This window comes from Plodia interpunctella, chromosome 5 (assembly GCF_027563975.2).
Source record: "Plodia interpunctella isolate USDA-ARS_2022_Savannah chromosome 5, ilPloInte3.2, whole genome shotgun sequence".
Taxonomy (NCBI): Eukaryota; Metazoa; Arthropoda; class Insecta; order Lepidoptera; family Pyralidae; genus Plodia; species Plodia interpunctella.
Window position 1 is genome coordinate 6,834,610 of NC_071298.1, and position 19,065 is coordinate 6,853,674.

Genomic DNA, 19,065 nt, shown 5'->3' on the forward strand with positions numbered 1-19,065 from the left:
AACCGAAAGGTTCCAGGTGCGAATCCTACTAATGCAGGCACACTAAGGCTAACTAAGGCAGTTTTCACCATGACCACCTTTCTTCCGGTGAGGGTAAATATTGTAAGGAAACCATACCTACTTTGGTTGATTATCAATAATTTGTGTGTAAAATGGAGAAGCCATTGACAAATCATTCCTTTAATAATGCCAAGAAAGTAATTGTATATTTCATTCCACGTAATCACCACGACCCTCAGCCATGAGAAATACGATTATGAGGGAACTATTTAAAATTTATCATCATATTGCCAGTTATTCTGTATTAATTTATACAGAATACCTTTTTTGGTTCCTACAAATAGGTACCTAGAACTATAATAGGTAGGTACCTACGTAAGTAGATAGCTGCAATAGTAAACTAAAACCCCTTCCACACGATACAATCTGATTCCCAATTTGATTAACGATTGAATTGGGTTCAATATGATCGTCCGTTGACAGTATACAACTAAATCGCCAATTTCAGTATTTGATTGAGCAATTCCAAATCGGGCGAGACCGACCACCCAATGACCTTGAATTTCATTGACCCAATTTAATTGTCAATCTAATCAGATTGGGCGTAAAATTGGGTCGTGTGGAAGGGGTTTAAATATTCACATCAAAATCCACTCGTAACTCGTGATTCCCACTCGATTCAAGATGCATTGCTAGATATACTATTTTATATACTTAGTGAAAAGCAAGCAAAGCAAACTTAGGTATTTATTTTAATAGTTTGTTTACTACATTAATGAGTACATAGGTACTTCATTTATTTTGTCTTTTGTAATTTATGTCTGTAAAGAATTTGTGAGTTGTCTCAACGAAACAGGATAAAAATGATACATAGTTTATTTATAATAAACCCTTCTGGGTACGTATGTTAATTTTGATTTATTAATTTTAATTTATTGGTGGCTTACGTACCTCTGAATGCCTCTTTCAAGTTTTGATCTAGTTAGGTATTTAGGTATATTACGAATATATCAAATTTGTAATCAAATATTGTAAGTTATTGACCTACTTCCTGGTTTCCAATAGAGCTGAAACATTGCGTGGATATCGTGAATTCATGGGTAAATCGGTTGATATGACCTTTCATCTGAGCATTTTCCCGGTTTATTTGTCGGAGCCCATGGCCCGCATTACTACCTTTTTATCTCCACTTGGCACGGTCTTCTCCCTCACATCCTCATAAGACCTTTGGCATGCATAGTGACAACATAAAAATATAAGATTGTAGTATTGTTTAGTTTTTATAAAGTTCTACATAAATTGTACGTGCACCAAAAGCATGTCTAAAATACCTACATTGATGTGTGCAAAACAAGTTTAAAAATGTATTTGGAATATTATCTTGATGTGTTTAAAAATGCACTAATAGTCTATTTTATAAGAATTGTATTATTTTAGGGACGTTTTTCTTGAAAAACATTGGCGAAGTGTTATACCACGATCAGTATGTGATTATTACTTGGAGGCACAGCGGGCATCACCAAATGTAAGCAGAAATTGTTTAAATTTTTGACTGACTTTTTGGTAGACCACAAGATAGTGAAGTAGATAATATTTGAATATATTGCAACTGAACTAGAATTTATTATAAGATTTATTCAGATAAGTTGATTGTGAAGCTGATTTTCTTACTTTCTGGGGGCTTACCAACATCTCTTAATGCAGTGACCTAAACTGATCTGCATCGCAAATTCGTACCATCAAGTGAGATTTGAGCTTCCTAAATTGGAATATTTCTGTAAATGTTGATGGTATGACTATTGGTCACTTCATAAGGATGATTATGTATGATATGGTAGGTCAAGACCCACCATGACTCCAAGTACCATCTAAAAGGAAGGCCAGTGCCCCAACAGCGGCGACATTAAAATGGCTGATAATGGTGGTGGCCTAGGTATTTATTGTACCACAACTAACTCAAGAACTTCTATTTCCAGGATGTTCCACCTGTGTTAGCTGCTCCCCATCATTATCTCATATCAATTCAGAGAGGTGGAGTAGCACTTGTGGCTGTGTGTAAGCAGGAGGTCTCCCCCCTCTTTGTGATAGAGTTCCTGCACAGGGTAGTTGATACATTCCAGGTAATGCATAACTATTTATTTATATTTATTCAATTCATACATCATCATCACACTTCAATTTATCCACAATAATCATACTAGCAGCTCACAGTAGCTTAACTATATCTACCAAATATTTAAAATCAGCCTAGTAGTCTAACTGTGAAAGTGTGACAGACAGATTTTTAAATTTGTAATATTCATATATTATATTCATATATATTATTTGTTCAAGTTTTTGTATTTTGTTTTTTTTTTTTATAAATAATGTTTGTTGGCAAATTTAGTTTATTTATATCTGCAAATTAATAGTAATTACATTTTCATATTTTCCAGGATTATTTTTCTGATTGCACTGAGACTATTATTAAGGAAAACTATGTAGTTGTTTATGAGGTAAATATCACTTAACTATAGTTCAGTTTTAGCTTTTTTTCAGATTCAATCGAAAGTACATCCCAAAGAAATGTAATATAATTTGTAAATGTTTTTCTTTTAGCTATTAGATGAGATGTTAGATAATGGATTCCCTCTAGCAACAGAAAGTAACATTTTGAAGGAATTGATAAAACCACCAAATATTCTTCGAACTATTGCCAATACTGTAACTGGTAAATCAAAGTAAGAGCATTTATTTGTAGTAATTCATTATTATTATAATTAATTTATTCGGTCAATGAGGGCTTCATTGAAATGAACATAATGTATTTCTCAGTGTGTCGACTCAGCTGGAAGGACATACACCACTATCTTAATTACATGCATAAAATTATTTTCAATTTTGGTCACTGGATCTATTCTTGTCATTCTGTAAAGAGGAACAAACTTATCTGGTCCAGTAAGGCCATTGTATGAATTTGACAAGAAAATACAAACTTTGAAAGTTTCTAATTATTTTCTTTGCAGTGTTTCCTCTACATTGCCTTCTGGTCAGTTGTCAAATGTTCCATGGCGGCGTTCAGGCGTTAAGTACGCTAACAACGAGGCGTACTTTGATGTAGTGGAGGAGGTTGATGCAATTGTAGACAAAAGTGGTGCTACTGTGTCTGCTGAAATACAAGGATATGTATGTTTACAATATATTAACCAATTAATCTGCTCCCATGGGAAACAGGCGTGATAATAGGTTTATATGTGTCGACTACTGACCACACTTCACTTATAACCACTGAGAATTAAGAAAGATAACATCACAACTATGTATACACATAGATCACTTATACTTTGTAAGTATACTTATACTTACAAAGGAACAAGATCGCATCACACGGTGCCAGACCTAAGACTGAGTCATTACAACGCTTACACGTTCTTGTTATGGTGTGACAACAGGTGATGAGGCACTTTGACGAGCTTTTTACGAGCTGTTTTACCGACAATACGGTATGTAAAATAACAACAAAGTTAACACTCCGTCATACGTATGTATTGACCATAACATGAAGTATTTTTTGTATACTGCTTAGGTGTACCATTGCTGGGTAGTCTTTTTGTCTTCCGTAATTCTTCTTTGGCAACTAAAAGAGTATTATACATAGAAGAATTTCAACAAATATTTTATAAATTGAAAAAAGTGCTCTAGGTTCATGCTAATTATTTGTTATGGATTTAAAAATCAACTGACTTTTTAAATTTTCAGATTGACTGCTGTATAAAATTAAGTGGAATGCCTGATTTGACTCTTACGTTCGTCAATCCAAGATTGTTTGATGACGTCTCATTTCATCCTTGTGTGAGATTTAAGCGGTGGGAGGTAAGAAATTAATCAATTTCTTAGGTGCTTCACTATTTACTTATAGTTTTGTGAAGGGAAACAATTTATATGATCTAGAAATATTGTACTCTGGAATTATAATTAAATAAGTTAATCAAAAATCTTTAACTAAATAAATAAAATAAATAAGTTAAAAATCTTTAACCACTTCGAAATATGTATAATAGCAAAAATTGTTTTCTAGTCTGAGAAAAAATATTATTACAACCTTTTACTCGTCCCCATTAAATTTTACCTATTTCTTATTGTCCTTCTGAGCTGAAATTTTCTACGTCGCTTCAATTACGGCAATGCATTATTATGTTTGTGCATGACCAGATGATGCACCCAGATTCGGCTTCCGAATCACGTGACTATATGACACACGTGAAAATAGTGTGTCTAAATTGTTTTTCTTTTTCAGTCTGAGAGAATATTGTCGTTCATCCCTCCAGACGGCAACTTCCGGTTGATGTCGTACCACATCGGGTCCCAGAGCGTGGTGGCCATCCCGATCTACGTGCGCCACAGTCTGGCGCTGCGCTCCAGCGGCGACCAGGGCCGCCTCGACCTCACCGTCGGGCCCAAACAGACCATGGGACGGACTTTGGAAAGTAAGACTAATAATAAAATACAAGCAGATACTGCCGGCCCGCCCCGGCTTCGCTCGGGTAAAATCATATTAAAATATAGCCTATTTTACTCGTGCCAAATTTCATCAAAACCGGTCGAGTTAAAAACAAATTTTGGATATGAATAGATTAGTAGGTATATACTAGAATATAGGTACCTATATACTAGGATTCTGTGACTATGCGCAATCCTACTAATATTATAAATGCGAATGTTTGTTACTGTTTCACGTGAAATCTACTGGATGGATTGTTATGAAATTGGTACACGAGTAGAAAATCAACTGGAATAACACCTAGGCTACTTCTTGTCCAGAAATTCCCACGGGAGCGCGCAATTATAAAATATTTCATAACAATTTCAGATGTCGCGTTAGAAATCTGCATGCCAAAGTGCGTGTTGAACTGTTCGCTGACCGCCAACCAGGGGAAGTATTCCTACGACCCGGTGAGCAAGATCCTGCTGTGGGACATCGGCCGCATTGAGCTCCCCAAGTTGCCCAACATCAGAGGAACTGTAAGTTTTTATCAATATACTAGCTGCACACAGCACTGTTACCTGTGTAATTATTAGAAAAAAATACGTTGTTATGCATAGTAACGACATCTAATGTGTAAAGCGTCATCGACTGTCAGACTTTTTGACTAAATCCTACGGGAATCATGTACTGTTACTTTTTGGACAAAAAGTACTTGGCGTAAATCCAAGGTATCAGCTGCCTCAATACCAAATTTCATAAAAATTGGCCGTTTGAGCGTGAATTAGTAACAAACATACACACAAACCTCCTTCTTTACAATATTAGTGGGATTTATTGGGGGCTACAGAAACCGGACAGACATCCACTAGGTATTCTAACTAGTGGATGTCATGCAATTCCAGTTTGGGTTGCAATTATAGTGCATAACTAATATACTTCAATACAATTTGGAAAAGTATGACTTTATCTAGTAGCAATTTTGTTAATGATTTTGTTAAATGGCAACAACCCTATTCACATATCCCCAGGTGTCAGTGGCGTCGGGCGCGGACACGGCGGGCGCCAACCCTAGCGTCAACGTGCACTTCACGATCCCGCAGCTGGCGGTGAGCGGGCTGCGCGTGAGCCGCCTGGACATGTACGGCGCCAAGTACAAGCCCTTCAAGGGCGTCAAGTACGTCACCAAGGCGGGCAAGTTCCACGTCCGCATGTGATGGGACGAGGGGGAAGGCTCGTGGGTCTACGCCAGCCTTTCTGCGTGTACGTAAAAAAAACTATTTTGGACGAAGGAGAAATATTACCAAGTGTTCCGATATCTAAACAAAATATAGATTTTTATAAAAAATATATGGAATAAACCTTTACAAATTGTGTGGAATAATATATACTAAACTACAGTATCTTAGTTCTATCTATTAGCTGCTGAATGAAACAGCGGAAATATAGATCATGAAGGAACTACAATTTTTGAATGGATGTGGATGTAAAAAAATTCTTCCCGCTTTGAGGCCTTCACATCAGAATCCCACGTTGTGATTGGTTGGCTGCGCCCTTAAGCGAGAAATAAACAAGATTGAATTGAGAACTCGTACATTGTACACATGTTTATTCCCAATATGGTCTTGTGCAATGTGTATAATTAATACTTATATAAAAAGTGTATCTAGCTAGATTAAATCTTAAATGTAACTTAAGTAATGCTATGCAATTGATTGTTTTTATCGTAAATAAAACGTATTACGTTAAATTTACATCTATTTTTTTATTATTTTGTACTAGAATACTATTATTACTATTCATATACGTAATCTTACAAAAAAGTTCATTGTCGTGTTCTGCAATTCATTTATCCAGTTATCTAATTAAGGAGTTTAATTTATGTACTTGAGATTGTTTGCCGAGTTTCTTACTTAAATATCGTTGAGCTAGAACTGACATTAACACAGGAAACTCTTTCTGTATATTTGCCTCAACATCGCGCTCCTGAAAAATAGAAGAAATATTAGATATTAGTAAATTTCTTATTGTATGTTTTCAAACTGTCTTATGCGTCATGTACCTCAACATTATTTTTCCAAAATGTACACAGCTAAAATGGTTTTTTTAAATATTTATTCTTGTAGCCTGGGTACATGAATTACTGGAATATAAATGTTAGTAGCAATTGTTCTAACCACATAGCAGCAGTAGGAAGGGGACCAGCGCGCGCGAACCCCCACTGTATTGAAAATTTTAATTCTTAGCCATTCGAAAATTGTGCTCATGCCGCCTGCCGTGGGCACCAGGTTGAACGGGGGCGGCAGAGTCGTCTGCAACATGTAGTTTATGTACACCTGAAAAACTTATAAAGGATAGGCCATTTCATGAAAACGTAGTGCATTATATGGATCTCAAAATAACTGGGTGTACCGGTTGCATTCAAATAGTTTCGTTGTTTCAGAAAACAAATCTTGAAATATTGAAGATTCGGCTTTGATTTTACAACCGCCTGTCTGTCTGACGTCAATAATCTTTGAGTATGATATTGTTGCCTACTAGCTGGCAAGGCTACGTGATACTTGATCGCATCGTACGACATCCACGGGAGTATGGAGGGATCCTATTCTTTCTAGGGCTGAAACACTCCACCATTAGTTGGTATCGAGTTCAAGAATAATAAATTTTAAGGTAAGTAGGTACTTTGCTCAATCAACTCTATTAGATTCTGTTTAATTTGTTACTACTACCTAGCTAACATTTCCACTAATAGAAACTCCTGAAACTCTTAATGTGCAAAAATTGGAAAATTATCATCTACGTAGATGCTAGTAGGTAAATGTTTTGTATTATAAGTAGATAAGCACGTCTCGTAGACCGAGAAAATAAAAAGGAATTTTCAGTTACGATAGGCGATCTAATTGTGAATGACATAGCTGTAAGTAAATAATTTATATGGTAGGTATTGTCGTTAAATTTGCATTATGCGGAAATTCACACAAGCATAATCGAGTTAAGCTTTGTTCGTGGTATTAAGTAAAAAATAGATTAGTCCCCATGGCATTAATGAAGACATAATTAGCGGACTTGCAAATCTAAGCGAGTAACTGCACGCAAACGCTGATTTTTACAAAAACGTGTATTCTGAGAGCGGTGTTATGTAACTGTTATGGAACCGTTAGCGAGTTCTATATTGCTATAAGATTGGTCGGATCATATGCTGTAGCGAGTATCCGGTGGGAAACAGTATCCGGGTCTTCCACGGGTGTTAGGTAGTAGAAGCAGATTAGTTTCACTCTGCTGAGATTGAAATGATTATTTTTTGGTTAAAAATATTCTGATAGGATGTACCGTATCGATAATTTAACTTGATATAAAGTTAAGTTTCAAGTTTAATTAAAATTGAAGGTACATTGGTAGGTACACTTACTTCAGTTCTGCCGAAAGTCCACTCAATGGCGACGTTGTCGTTGACTCTTTGAAACGTGTTGGACATCGTTGCTATAAGCATGTTCAGCACGATAATTACTGATATAACTTCGAAACCTAAAATAAGTTTTAATTAGTATTTAGAAAATAACAGTGTTCAACCTGATATATACCTACTATAACGTGGTGACCATGGATCTATGTCATGGATGACTCCATGCTGGTACCTAAATAAATTTGTAATTATTTTGTACAGAAATAGCAGACCGTTCCAATTTCGCTCGGGTAAAAACATAATAATAAAAGTACTCCTGAACCTGGCCTACGTTAGGTACTCCTGAAGGTTTCGTCTGTCTTGTCAAATTTCATAAAAATCGGTCCAGTACTATTTGAGTTTATACATAACAAAGAATCGAAAAAAAATTTTTTTCTCGTTATAATAATAGATCAAAATTAAGTTACAGCCAAAACAGAAGTATCCAACAAGTTCAGTAAACTCGTGGCGATTTTCCTGGAATTTCTCCATACTCCTTATATTCCTGTTGTTGGCGATGACCACGTCCGCGCTCTCCAACGGCGCCATGCAGAAAACTGCCCAGAATAATGTCTTCAAAGTGTCTGTCATACTTGTGAACGAAGATACCTGCAAAATAGTGGTCAGCAATAGGAGCTCAATGGCGGCGAAAAATCAAAATTCAAATTGTGTTTTAGGTTACTTCTGAGTAAACATTATAATTTTTGTATGGAAGGACTCATTTAGTGTGCGAGTGATAAAAATATAAAACCAGTAATAAAAATCCGACCTTACGGCAACATTAATTTAGTTAGATCAAATCAGTCGTAATGTCCACGAAAAAGCATTCGTCCCAAATTTCTCTGTAAAAGATAGCCATCGAAAGTTTGGCGAGCCTACTTATCTTCACGCCAAATTAGGTGTAAGTTGTTACTGTTTGGGCAATATACCTACTCAAAGCCAACCCACTACAAGCAGTAAAAAACAACGAACACAACAAACATATTTTAGCAATTAGCAGGCAGGTATAAGTACGTATATAGTACTAGTTACTTAAGTACCTATTTACACATTTTCGTGAAAATTTTAAAGGCTACAGTTAGCATTTTTTGGTCTCTGCCTACCCCCATGGGAAACAGGCGTATTTAATACGCGTATGTACGTATTTTCCAGTGCTAACAACTTGACAGATTAATTTATACATAACTAGCGGCCTGTCCTAGCTTCGCTCGGGTATATCAATCAATTAATATCAATAAATACATATAATAAAACAGTAGAAAAAAAATCCTGTACATTGAATATATTTACATAAAAACAAAATTAGGCGACAGAGTCATAGCATAGAAGAGTGAGATTGAGTCATAACAGAGAAAGAATTTGAAAAAAAAAACTGTTTGTATGTCTGTCTGTTTGTCTGTTAGTTCACGCCAATCTTCGGAACTATTGAACGGATTTGAATGAAACTTTTTGTTATATAGCTATTAAGCCTAAGCAACATATAGGGTATAAATGATTTTGAAAACTGGAACACCTGATGGAGAACAATGATGGTCCAAAAGTTAACAATAGTTGTTCAGCCTGATAATTTTCGCTCTCTAATAATTTTGACACCTTACCAAAAATTGTTCTGCACGCGAACGGAGTCGCGGGCATCAGCTAGTCCATAATATTCACCTTCCTCACGAATCTATCGGTCAAAATTGTACATACAAAGAGACAGACGAACAGACGCGAGGGACTTCTTTGTATAATAGGTACTCGTATATGAGGATTAAGGATATAGTTACAATACACCTGCACAGTTTTGACTCCAAAGTCATCTTCGTAAACCATTCCATCGTAATATTGGTACAGACGCGCGAGCCCCGCAGTGAAAGCACTGATGATTATCGCGAACACAATTGTGTATTTGTAAATATCAATAGTCATTTTTCCAAGGGAAACCTGTAAAACAAATTAGTGTATCCTGAAGTCTTTATAAATGTACGTATACTAGTAACTAGTTTGAATTTATGTGAACTGATGTCCGAGTTATATAAGTGGGTATTTCTATTTCCACAAATTCTTACAATAGTATACTACACATAATTAAGCTATTTCTATATTAACAAATAATGTCGACAGATTTTATTCAAGTCGCTTAAAGGCATCCGACATGACTTTTACGGCTATTTAACGCCCTCCAACGCCAAGTAGTCCCATACACATTAGTGATCTATTGTCAAATGTCAACCAGTGTGCAGTTTTCCTTGCGATAGGTGCATGAATCTTATCGACCTTTTGATCACAGGCAGTGTACTGGACCACTGCTTCACATCTCTTATCTGCTACTAAGCATCATGTGGGTGTATCTATCATTAGAGTGAGTTGTATTCAGGAAGCTCAAAACAAAAGTTAAATGCTACCCGTTCCTTACATAATCTTATCAATTCAAGTAGGTAACAAGATGCGATAAGTCAAATTAACGAGATAAGCCAAGTTCGCTAACAAGTAACATTACGTTTCTCAACACACACATGTTTCTCAAGTCGAAAATGTCATATGCATACCTGCAGCGGCCCTAAATGGTAGCTCAGTTGACACAGGAACATGAGTCGGAAGTAAGCGAATATCGTAGCTAAACAAAATGTCCCTTCAGCCAGCAATGTAGGGTCATGCTGTTGCCAATATTTACGTTCTGCTGGAGGAATTACAAATGCGTAAAAAATATACCAATATTCCTTCGAATTAAATAAAATCAAAGTTGTAAAATGCTGAGTGAATAAAATTTTAGTCTTTGTGCACTGTGCACACCCAGTACGATACTTCCGTAGATAAATACTAGATGGCGCTTTAGGAATTTAAAACTTGACATGGTTTGGTTTTCACAAAAGTACTTAAGGTTTAATTTGATCAAGTAGATTTAATCCCCGGGAACTTGGCGGATATTATTATGAAATTTGGTATAAAGGTGTATTTTTGATTATCTGCGTTGCAGTTTTATTACTGTAATAAGCAGATAAAATATCAAATTAAAAGGATCTAAAAAAAATTAAACGTATATATTTATATATGTATATATACTTTTGTATTTGTATGCGATTTTTCAGACTTATCCATGAAATGAAAATGTGTCTAGAAGTTTGAATTTCTCATACTCTGAAACCTTGGAAAGTACTTTTGACCCGATTCGAATAGCAGGTTAGAAATGGATCGGGTGGAATTCCACCCGATAGATGTAATTCATCTACAGTCGAGAAAACTCGCACAAATAGGTTACTTTTGTTTTGATGACTTTTCAAAGACACCAGGGAAAAATACTGTGATAATGACAATGCTTTCAGATATATGACAAAAATAAAATCGCACATTTTACTTTAGTAACGAATGACACGTACAAATGACGTCACAACTTGCTAAAATGTTCGTAAAGAAAAATATGTTTGTTCGGCAGCTACATACGTTTATGGTGAAAAGTTATTACAAATTTTTTGCTTTTTTTGATGGGATTTTTCAACGAAACTATTATGTATATCTGGAATAATTTACCTATAAATTATTTATATAAGAAAAGCTACTACGTAAAATTCCTCAAATTCGAAATGAAATGTTACTTCAAACTGAGATATAGTCTAAATTAAAATTTAATAGGATGGTCCTGTTTGTACTATAATATAAGTAAAATAAGAGTACAAAAAAGCTATAGCGGAAAGCAACACTTTTTTGTCATTTATGTTTGATTTAAAGTTTAACTGGAAAATAATGACGTATGGCATTAACTCCACCTTACTTAGGTGGAGTTGGGTTCGAAGTTGTGGAATACATTTTAAATAAAGACAATATATAAACATCACCTAAATATTGAAATTCATTGGCGACAGCCAGGGCAGCAGAGATCCAAAAGCCGAATGACAGCACGAAGAGCAGCAGCATGATGATCTCTGCCCAGTTCCACATCTCCGAGAAGTACCGCCGGGGACCTTGCATGAAGCACATACGCACGGCTGACCATATGTAGCCGAGCACATACAATACGACCGGACCTTCGGCTCCTGCCAAAAGACACACTTTTTATATCAAATCAAATCAAATCAATTGAATTGAATCAATTGAATAAAATCTGACAACAGTGTTAGCAATCGATATATGAATGAATGAGCCTTATCACGAATGGGACTCTGAAATGGAGATTTCTTAGTGAAATCCACAGGGTGGAAAGTAAAAAAAAAGAGAAACGTAGAAAGTATCAGCTACTTCTCCACGTTCATATAAATTGTAAAAGCTGGAGGAAATCTTTAATAATTCATGGATGAAAGGAAAACGCTCAGATGAGAGAGAGAGAGAGAGAAAGAGAGAGAGAGAGAGAGAGATGCGAGGTGCAGAAATCAAACGTAAAACTTCAGTTTGTAGAAAGTAAAAGTATTGATTATACCGCTTCCTCCAATCAATATTGCATTGATTAATTGATCAATATGGTACTACTATTGAATTAAGACTTTCTTAATAAATAACAGTCAATCATTTGAGCCAGTCATAGAGATTCTACATAATAAATAAGGTAATCAGGGAAATAATCGCACACATTAATCCTAATTACAATAACAAACTATCTCATTAGTAGCGTGAAGTAAATATGGCACAGAAGCAAAACACCGAAAGTATAGAATATAGATGAGAATAGATCGAGAATTCACAAACATGTTTGCAAGCATTTTTTAAACTTGTCATGTTTGTTAGTGTGGGTCAATCTTGGAAGTTTAATTTGACCCACATCCGCTGGTCCTAATGAGTAAAAATTTATTACGTCTCTTTAGTTCCCATGACAAATATTATGATAAGCATGGCCTGATGGTACCGATAACCAGGATCGACTTCCAACGAGTTCCCTCGTTCATGTCTCAACGGTCCTGTGCAGTAACACGGGAAAGACTTTTTCTCACGCATAGAATCCAACAAGACAATAAAAGCTTGTGTCAAAATTGAAATCTTTGTAAATACCTACTTACGTTTGACTCCAACTAGTAAGAAGGGCCCAATTAAGAGTCTTAGCTATGTGTGTTCTAATGTGTATAAATCTTATTGTGGAACTTATGGAATCAATTAGCTGTTTCTTCCACCATGTCAGTGAAGCGCATTTTGAAGTGGATCCATTGAATGAGACTTTATCTGTATCTCTCTATTAATCTGTGTTTATGAGTCTGTGGCACGGACCTGTATTTGGCGGGCCCCGTTTCTGATCGCGTTTATCTTGATTCGAAATGTGGAAGACTAGAGTGAGGAACAAGAGGTACGCAGCCGCGTGGGTTATCAGCTTGTTCAACGGTATTTGCCAGTGCCTAACGAGCCAGTGTCGTGGGGCAATCTGCACAGAAAACTTATTAGACATGTGAAATACTAGCTGTGAAGTTTTAGCTTCGCTCCTTGAAATTTCGGTATTCTTATGTACTGTTCCCAGCTTATAACACCCAGCTTAAAACTTATTAATACTTCTGCTGGTGTAAATCCCATGTACTATTCCTGGTTATATTTTACCCATGTACAAAAATTTTAATTGATTACGCCTTAAGGATGTACCTAACCTGTGATGATTAAGAAGTAATAAAGTTGAAGAAAATTTTGCAATTTAGCTCTCATGTACAAATATGGGTCTCCGTTTGAAAACCAATAACTGTACGTAACTGAACAGTTCACGCAGCGGAAAGCATGAACGAAACATTTTATTTCTGTTATAAATATAAATTGCACTTACGAGTATAACGGATGTTTTTATTTAAACTGTATTTTAATACCAGTTTTAGATGGATATACCTAACGAGATAAATCTATAAAATAAAAAAAATAATAACTAATCTTGAGCTACCATATAATCCAGAAAGTTGCTTTCTTCGATTGATGAATGATACTTTATTTTATTTAGAAAACTTCAAGATCAAGAGAGACCTCTTGGTCTTGAAGCTTCCAAAGGTCACATTTCATATTTTTTTTCCACATAGTTAAACTTCTACTTACCACAGATAAAATTAACATGATTGGTGTAATGAATAATCTTGTTACTATGATAATTACTCTGGTAATGTAGTACTTATTTTTCCAGCTACAGTCGCCCAACCAGTAATTCTCCAAAACCTAAAATAACGTAAAAAGGGATTTAAACATTTGCATTTCAAGATTTGATTTCCCAAATCCGCATGCAAATAATTTTTATTGATAAAATGTCAACGATCCACCTGATTAAGTTTAAATTATTGGAGATAATTTCAAGGTTAATAAGGTTCTATCCGTTTTTCAAGTTTCATCGAAACTCGCCCAGTAGCTTTTGCGTAACAAAATAATATGTTCATCCGGTTGAATCATGAATTTATTCTCACATGTAGATTTAAATAATTTGGTAGAAATCATATATTTTATACACAACATAAAAAAAATACAAAAGTTACCTGTTGTGTATTCGGATGTGCCACGAACTCTTTCTGTTTAAAATTCACCGCCATCAGAAGTCGAGGGAGTACGAAATGTCTACGACGCTGGCACCCCGATGTTTGCTTTAATATTATCTCTACTTCTGCAGAGGTGCGACAACATCCTGATCGATAGATATTGTTACACTAACATGGTCTGAAGTTATTACCTGACTAATTTTTGAGGCTTATTTTTCAGTTTCAAAATCTATGGGTTCCATTTTATTGACTGAAAACGCGAATCTAAGCGTTTACAGGGACTTTGCAACTTAAGAGAACCGGGATCAGAAATACACTACATTATATCATAAATACCTACAGACATCAGGTTGCCATGAGTACTTATTTGAGTTTAGATCAAGGTTTTATCATTTGACCGCAGAAACTGCTAGGCTAAAATTACTAATAGTTCTTGGATACTAAATGAGACACAAAAGAGCAGCATAGGTTGTATTTAAATAAAAGTGATAATAGTGGGGAAACCCTACCTATAAGGTCAACGGCGAAAGCACTAACGTCATCTTTAAGTTGAATGTAGGAGGCTGCTAACTGTATATAAATGGAGGCATTGGCGCTGAGCTCATCAGCCAGGAAGAAGGCGGACTGGATCGGGTCTGGAGAGGTTTGCATGATGTACTCGGGAGAGGATATAGCCTGATATATTGATAACCGTGCCAGACTAGCGTGGAGAGGATCTTCATTCCTAAATGCATTCCTGTAAAACGTTTTCAGGTTTGAGGCTTTCTGTCTGTATACACGTTAAAAACCTTTTTCTCGAGAATGCTTAGAGGTATTAAGTAAGTTGTAATTAATATCCAATACTCTGGTGTTCAGCTATGAAATAATCAAAACTCTGAAGATTGTTGCGATTAAAAGATTTAGATAAGAGAAAGAAGAGAAGAATATTTTCGATTTTATATGGGAATCAAAACCTACTTATTATATGTAAGGTACCAATGATCTAGAATCATGAAATTTAGTAACAAACATTTTCTCATATTTAATAGGTATGTATGTACATAACAAAAAAGGTAATTTTTCGGAACTCTCGACGCGTGAGTTCAACTTAATTGTTTTTTTTTTAAATAATGCAGTCGATAGGAATATATAATAGTCAGGTTAGAGTGGTACTCACTTGCAACATTTACAGTAACAGCCAGGAGCATGGGGCATGTTTATGGTATGTCCGCGCTCAATCAGAAGCGCCACCATTTCGTAGTGTCCTAGCTGGGAAGCCAGGACTAAAGGTGTCACGTGTTCAGGAAAATCTGCAGAATGCATGGCGCCGGCGAATTCCAAGCCGGGAGAAACCTTTTTCTGACATTCCAACAATTTCACTGTAAAATTTCTAAGTTGATTTTTTAGGTATTTATCCCGGTCTAGTTTAAACCCGGGTATATCTTCATACAGGTATATAACCGGGTATATATTCTAAACAGTAAAAATCTATAATTCATTATGACAATTGAGCATTGTTGTTAAAAAGCTTATGTTATATACCTAGTACATTGCAGTGAGTGATATTGATTGACAAAATGATCAATCTGCTATATTTAAAAGAATTTAAAAGCACTTTGAGTTTAAAAAAGTGAAATCAAGGACACCGTTTACCCAAAATGTTGATACTGTTATTTCGCACGGCATGTAGCACGTTGTCGCCGATGTCAACGCGAGGCTGTGCCAATAAGAACTCCACCATATCCATACACTGATTCCGCACTGCTATTTGGAGAGCTGATTTGCCCTATATAAAAATTACCTTATGAATAAGTATTCAATTTAGTTATTAAAATTACTAATTCAGAATCACTGTGGCTTTCAAGTATGCATATACTCATTAAAGGAGATAAAGCTATACATATTTATTTATATGACAAAAAAATATTTTTTTCAAAAAGCTAACATAGAACTGTATATCCTCTTCTTTTCTATTTAATAAATTATGTAGTAACTACCAACTCTTTGTATCCCGGGAATGAAAACTGAAAATAGAAAAACTCTTGGTCTTAGAAACGTTCAATTGGAAATAATAAATTACCTGAAAGTTAATACAATTGATGTCTACGTCCGGACATTCTTGCAAGAGCATCTGAACGGCTTTGACGTTGCCGTGACACACCAATTGCATAAATTCTGCCTCAATGGAACTCAACTTAGGCAGATGAATGCACCAATTTAAATACTTATCTTGGAAGTCATCTTCCGACTGTAGAGAATACGAAATATACGTAATATATTAGGTACTTCCTCTGTATCATGATCGATGAATCAGTAGTAATAATGAAGTTATGTTCATTTCTTTATAGACATTTTTATTTTTAGGATTTGAAATTGAAAAAAAAGTTGCACTGGATATATGAAGAAAATCATTATCAAAACCAAAGTTTAATATAAAATTGAATATTTAACTCTTTAAGTTCATTACCGATTTTATTTCTTTGTAATCCCGTGCTCTACGTTTCATATTATTTTATATCTTGAAATGGATCACGGCTTCTCAGCTCTAAGACTAGAAAACAACAATTTTGTAAATTATAAATTGTTATAAATAACGTTATTATTATCCTAAGGTCCTCTTGAGATCAGTTGAGATTCTCACCCATAAAGCGTCGGAGCCCAAGGCTCGTTTTCTTACTTTTCTTCTCCACAATACATTTATATTCGGCAACCAAATAGCTCATATCCGGAACTATATTATACTACAGATCGGAAATCGCACAGATAAACAATGGGAACCCAATTCCGTATGATATCAAACGACAGATCATGTTAGCATTAGAGAAACACAGCGAGCGGGATAATAAAATTAATCTATGAAACTCGGATTATTGTTGATTGGGTGGAAGCTTATGATAACTTTACCACAAGTTTCTACCCAAGTTTAACATGTTTTCGATTTTAAATAACGTTATATTATTTATAAGAACCGTTCACAATAACGTTGATTACATTCAACCGGGTTGTAGCATTTTAGATATAAATGCGTGGGATATTATTTCGATACCACCCATAATCAGACGACATAATAGTATTTTGTGTAGTTTAGGTACTTTTACCTTAAATAAGAAGTAGAGCATCCAACTAAATGTGTGAAATAATGGCTCAGAAAACATATTTAGTCAAAATAAGGTAATTTTTAAGGTAGCATGTGGGTGTATGTCCATAAATATTCTCCTGTTTCCATGATAATAAAAGTATTGAATATCATATTCTCATTATACATATTATATTTACGTGATATGACACTTTGCATATTTACCTATATTATTTGTATGTATGCATAATTTTTCATATAATAGAGAGCGTAGTAAAATATGGAAATTACTTTAAAAGAGAATTCTCTGCGAAAATTGACTTAAATGTCACTGAAACAACTACTTCAAAACGAACTTTTTTTGAAGTTAAGAAAATGGATTTCTCCATAGAGGTAAAACAGCATCGGCTGGAACGATTTCGGTTTTTACTCGGCGCCTGATTTGTCTGACTTTGGGAGTGTCTAAAAACTTCACGATCGTGACTGGTAATCTGTGAATAGTATTTTCCCTCTCTTAATAGAGAGGTATAATTATAATTGGTTTTCAAGCACCAAGCAATTCCTCAATTTTTCATCCATCTAGTTATGTCATAATGCGGGTCAACTTGTGCAAATCGTAATACAGTACGGTTCATATATTTTGTGTTTCAGGACCTAGAACAAGAAATATGATATATATTTAGGGACTAATTATGAGCGAGATTTATAAAGATATCGGCTTTTTGCCATATAGATAAGCCTTAAAATGTATTAGATACTGTTGGCCTTATACAAGGTTTCGTTACGCTACTGCCATCTTTACGTCCTCATAAGATTAGAACGTGAGTAATCTTGATACCCTAGTCCATTCGGACAATATCTTCGGGACATGTATGGTTTTCTTGTTTTTCTATTTTGTGTCTTTACAGTTGGAGTTGCCGCTTAATAAGGAAAATCAGGGCACGGCGACAACGAGGATTAGTACGGTACCAACCACTATTATAAGCAACGACGGATACGTCCGCGTTCTGTAAATGTTGAACTACATGTCATGGCCATATATTACACAGAAATCTTGGCCTTATACGATAAGTCACAAAAATATGATTTTACCTATGCTCCCACCGATATGACCACATAAGACGACGGGTGATCTACAAAATAGGCTTTCGGATATCTGACTGCGATATAGATTTCTTTGCTCTTGTATTAATCATTAGTAATCGTGCTACTTCTATTGGAATTTGAATTACTACTAATTACTGTTTGCTAACTTTCCTAGTACTCGAAATTGAGGTCTTAGGTCTGAAAATAGATGATTTATTATTATATATGCAATTTGTAAAAATAAAATATAACCATAACCAAAGTGAGAAAAACGACACAGCAGAAACTCACCGAGCTGAGCACAATATTCACGAGGTTTGACAGTGAAAACGCAACCTCCAGGTCACTGCAGTACCTGTAATTTATACAACATGTAAATTATCTTGCTTATTCTATGTGACGGCCCGATTTGTCTGACTATAAGGTAGGGTCGCTGGTTCATCGCGTATAGGGACAAATATGTAGGTGGCAGATCTTAACTTGTTCTAACCAAACAAATCAGAAATGGCTTGGTATTTTTACATGCTTGTATTTTGTTTCATCTGTTCTGATGTTTATTTGTCTGTAACAAAATCTTGCAATTACATTTTTTTGTCACACGCGTTAAATTCAACAAGATCTG

The 19,065-nt window shown here is 35.3% G+C and overlaps 2 protein-coding genes across 4 annotated transcripts; one reads left to right on the plus strand and one right to left on the minus strand.

The window, feature by feature from the left end:
- Positions 1 to 605: 605 nt before the first annotated feature.
- Positions 606 to 6,216, plus strand: cm (carmine). The gene is made up of 10 exons (XM_053745514.1): positions 606 to 898; positions 1,438 to 1,525; positions 1,977 to 2,120; positions 2,436 to 2,495; positions 2,599 to 2,720; positions 3,006 to 3,165; positions 3,739 to 3,852; positions 4,277 to 4,466; positions 4,850 to 5,001; positions 5,494 to 6,216. The coding sequence occupies exons 1-10, from the start codon at positions 864 to 866 to the stop codon at positions 5,677 to 5,679; spliced, it is 1,251 nt and encodes a 416-aa protein (XP_053601489.1). The 5' UTR covers positions 606 to 863; the 3' UTR covers positions 5,680 to 6,216.
- LOC128670117 (short transient receptor potential channel 5-like) lies at positions 6,210 to 17,683 on the minus strand. 3 transcript variants are annotated; one of them, XM_053745512.1, is made up of 16 exons: positions 17,583 to 17,683; positions 16,749 to 16,832; positions 16,362 to 16,529; positions 15,935 to 16,067; positions 15,459 to 15,660; positions 14,812 to 15,038; positions 14,303 to 14,448; positions 13,875 to 13,991; positions 13,077 to 13,227; positions 11,720 to 11,917; positions 10,436 to 10,563; positions 9,681 to 9,830; positions 8,333 to 8,513; positions 7,872 to 7,987; positions 6,640 to 6,798; positions 6,210 to 6,448 (listed from the first exon to the last, which is right to left on the minus strand). In XM_053745512.1, the coding sequence occupies exons 2-16, from the start codon at positions 16,785 to 16,787 to the stop codon at positions 6,320 to 6,322; spliced, it is 2,244 nt and encodes a 747-aa protein (XP_053601487.1). In that variant the 5' UTR covers positions 16,788 to 16,832; positions 17,583 to 17,683; the 3' UTR covers positions 6,210 to 6,319. The 3 variants fall into 3 exon arrangements, with proteins under 3 accessions (XP_053601487.1, XP_053601488.1, XP_053601486.1); XM_053745513.1 differs by having other exon boundaries at positions 6,640 to 6,774; positions 17,380 to 17,683; XM_053745511.1 differs by having other exon boundaries at positions 17,380 to 17,683.
- Between the last annotated feature and the right edge of the window lie 1,382 nt (positions 17,684 to 19,065).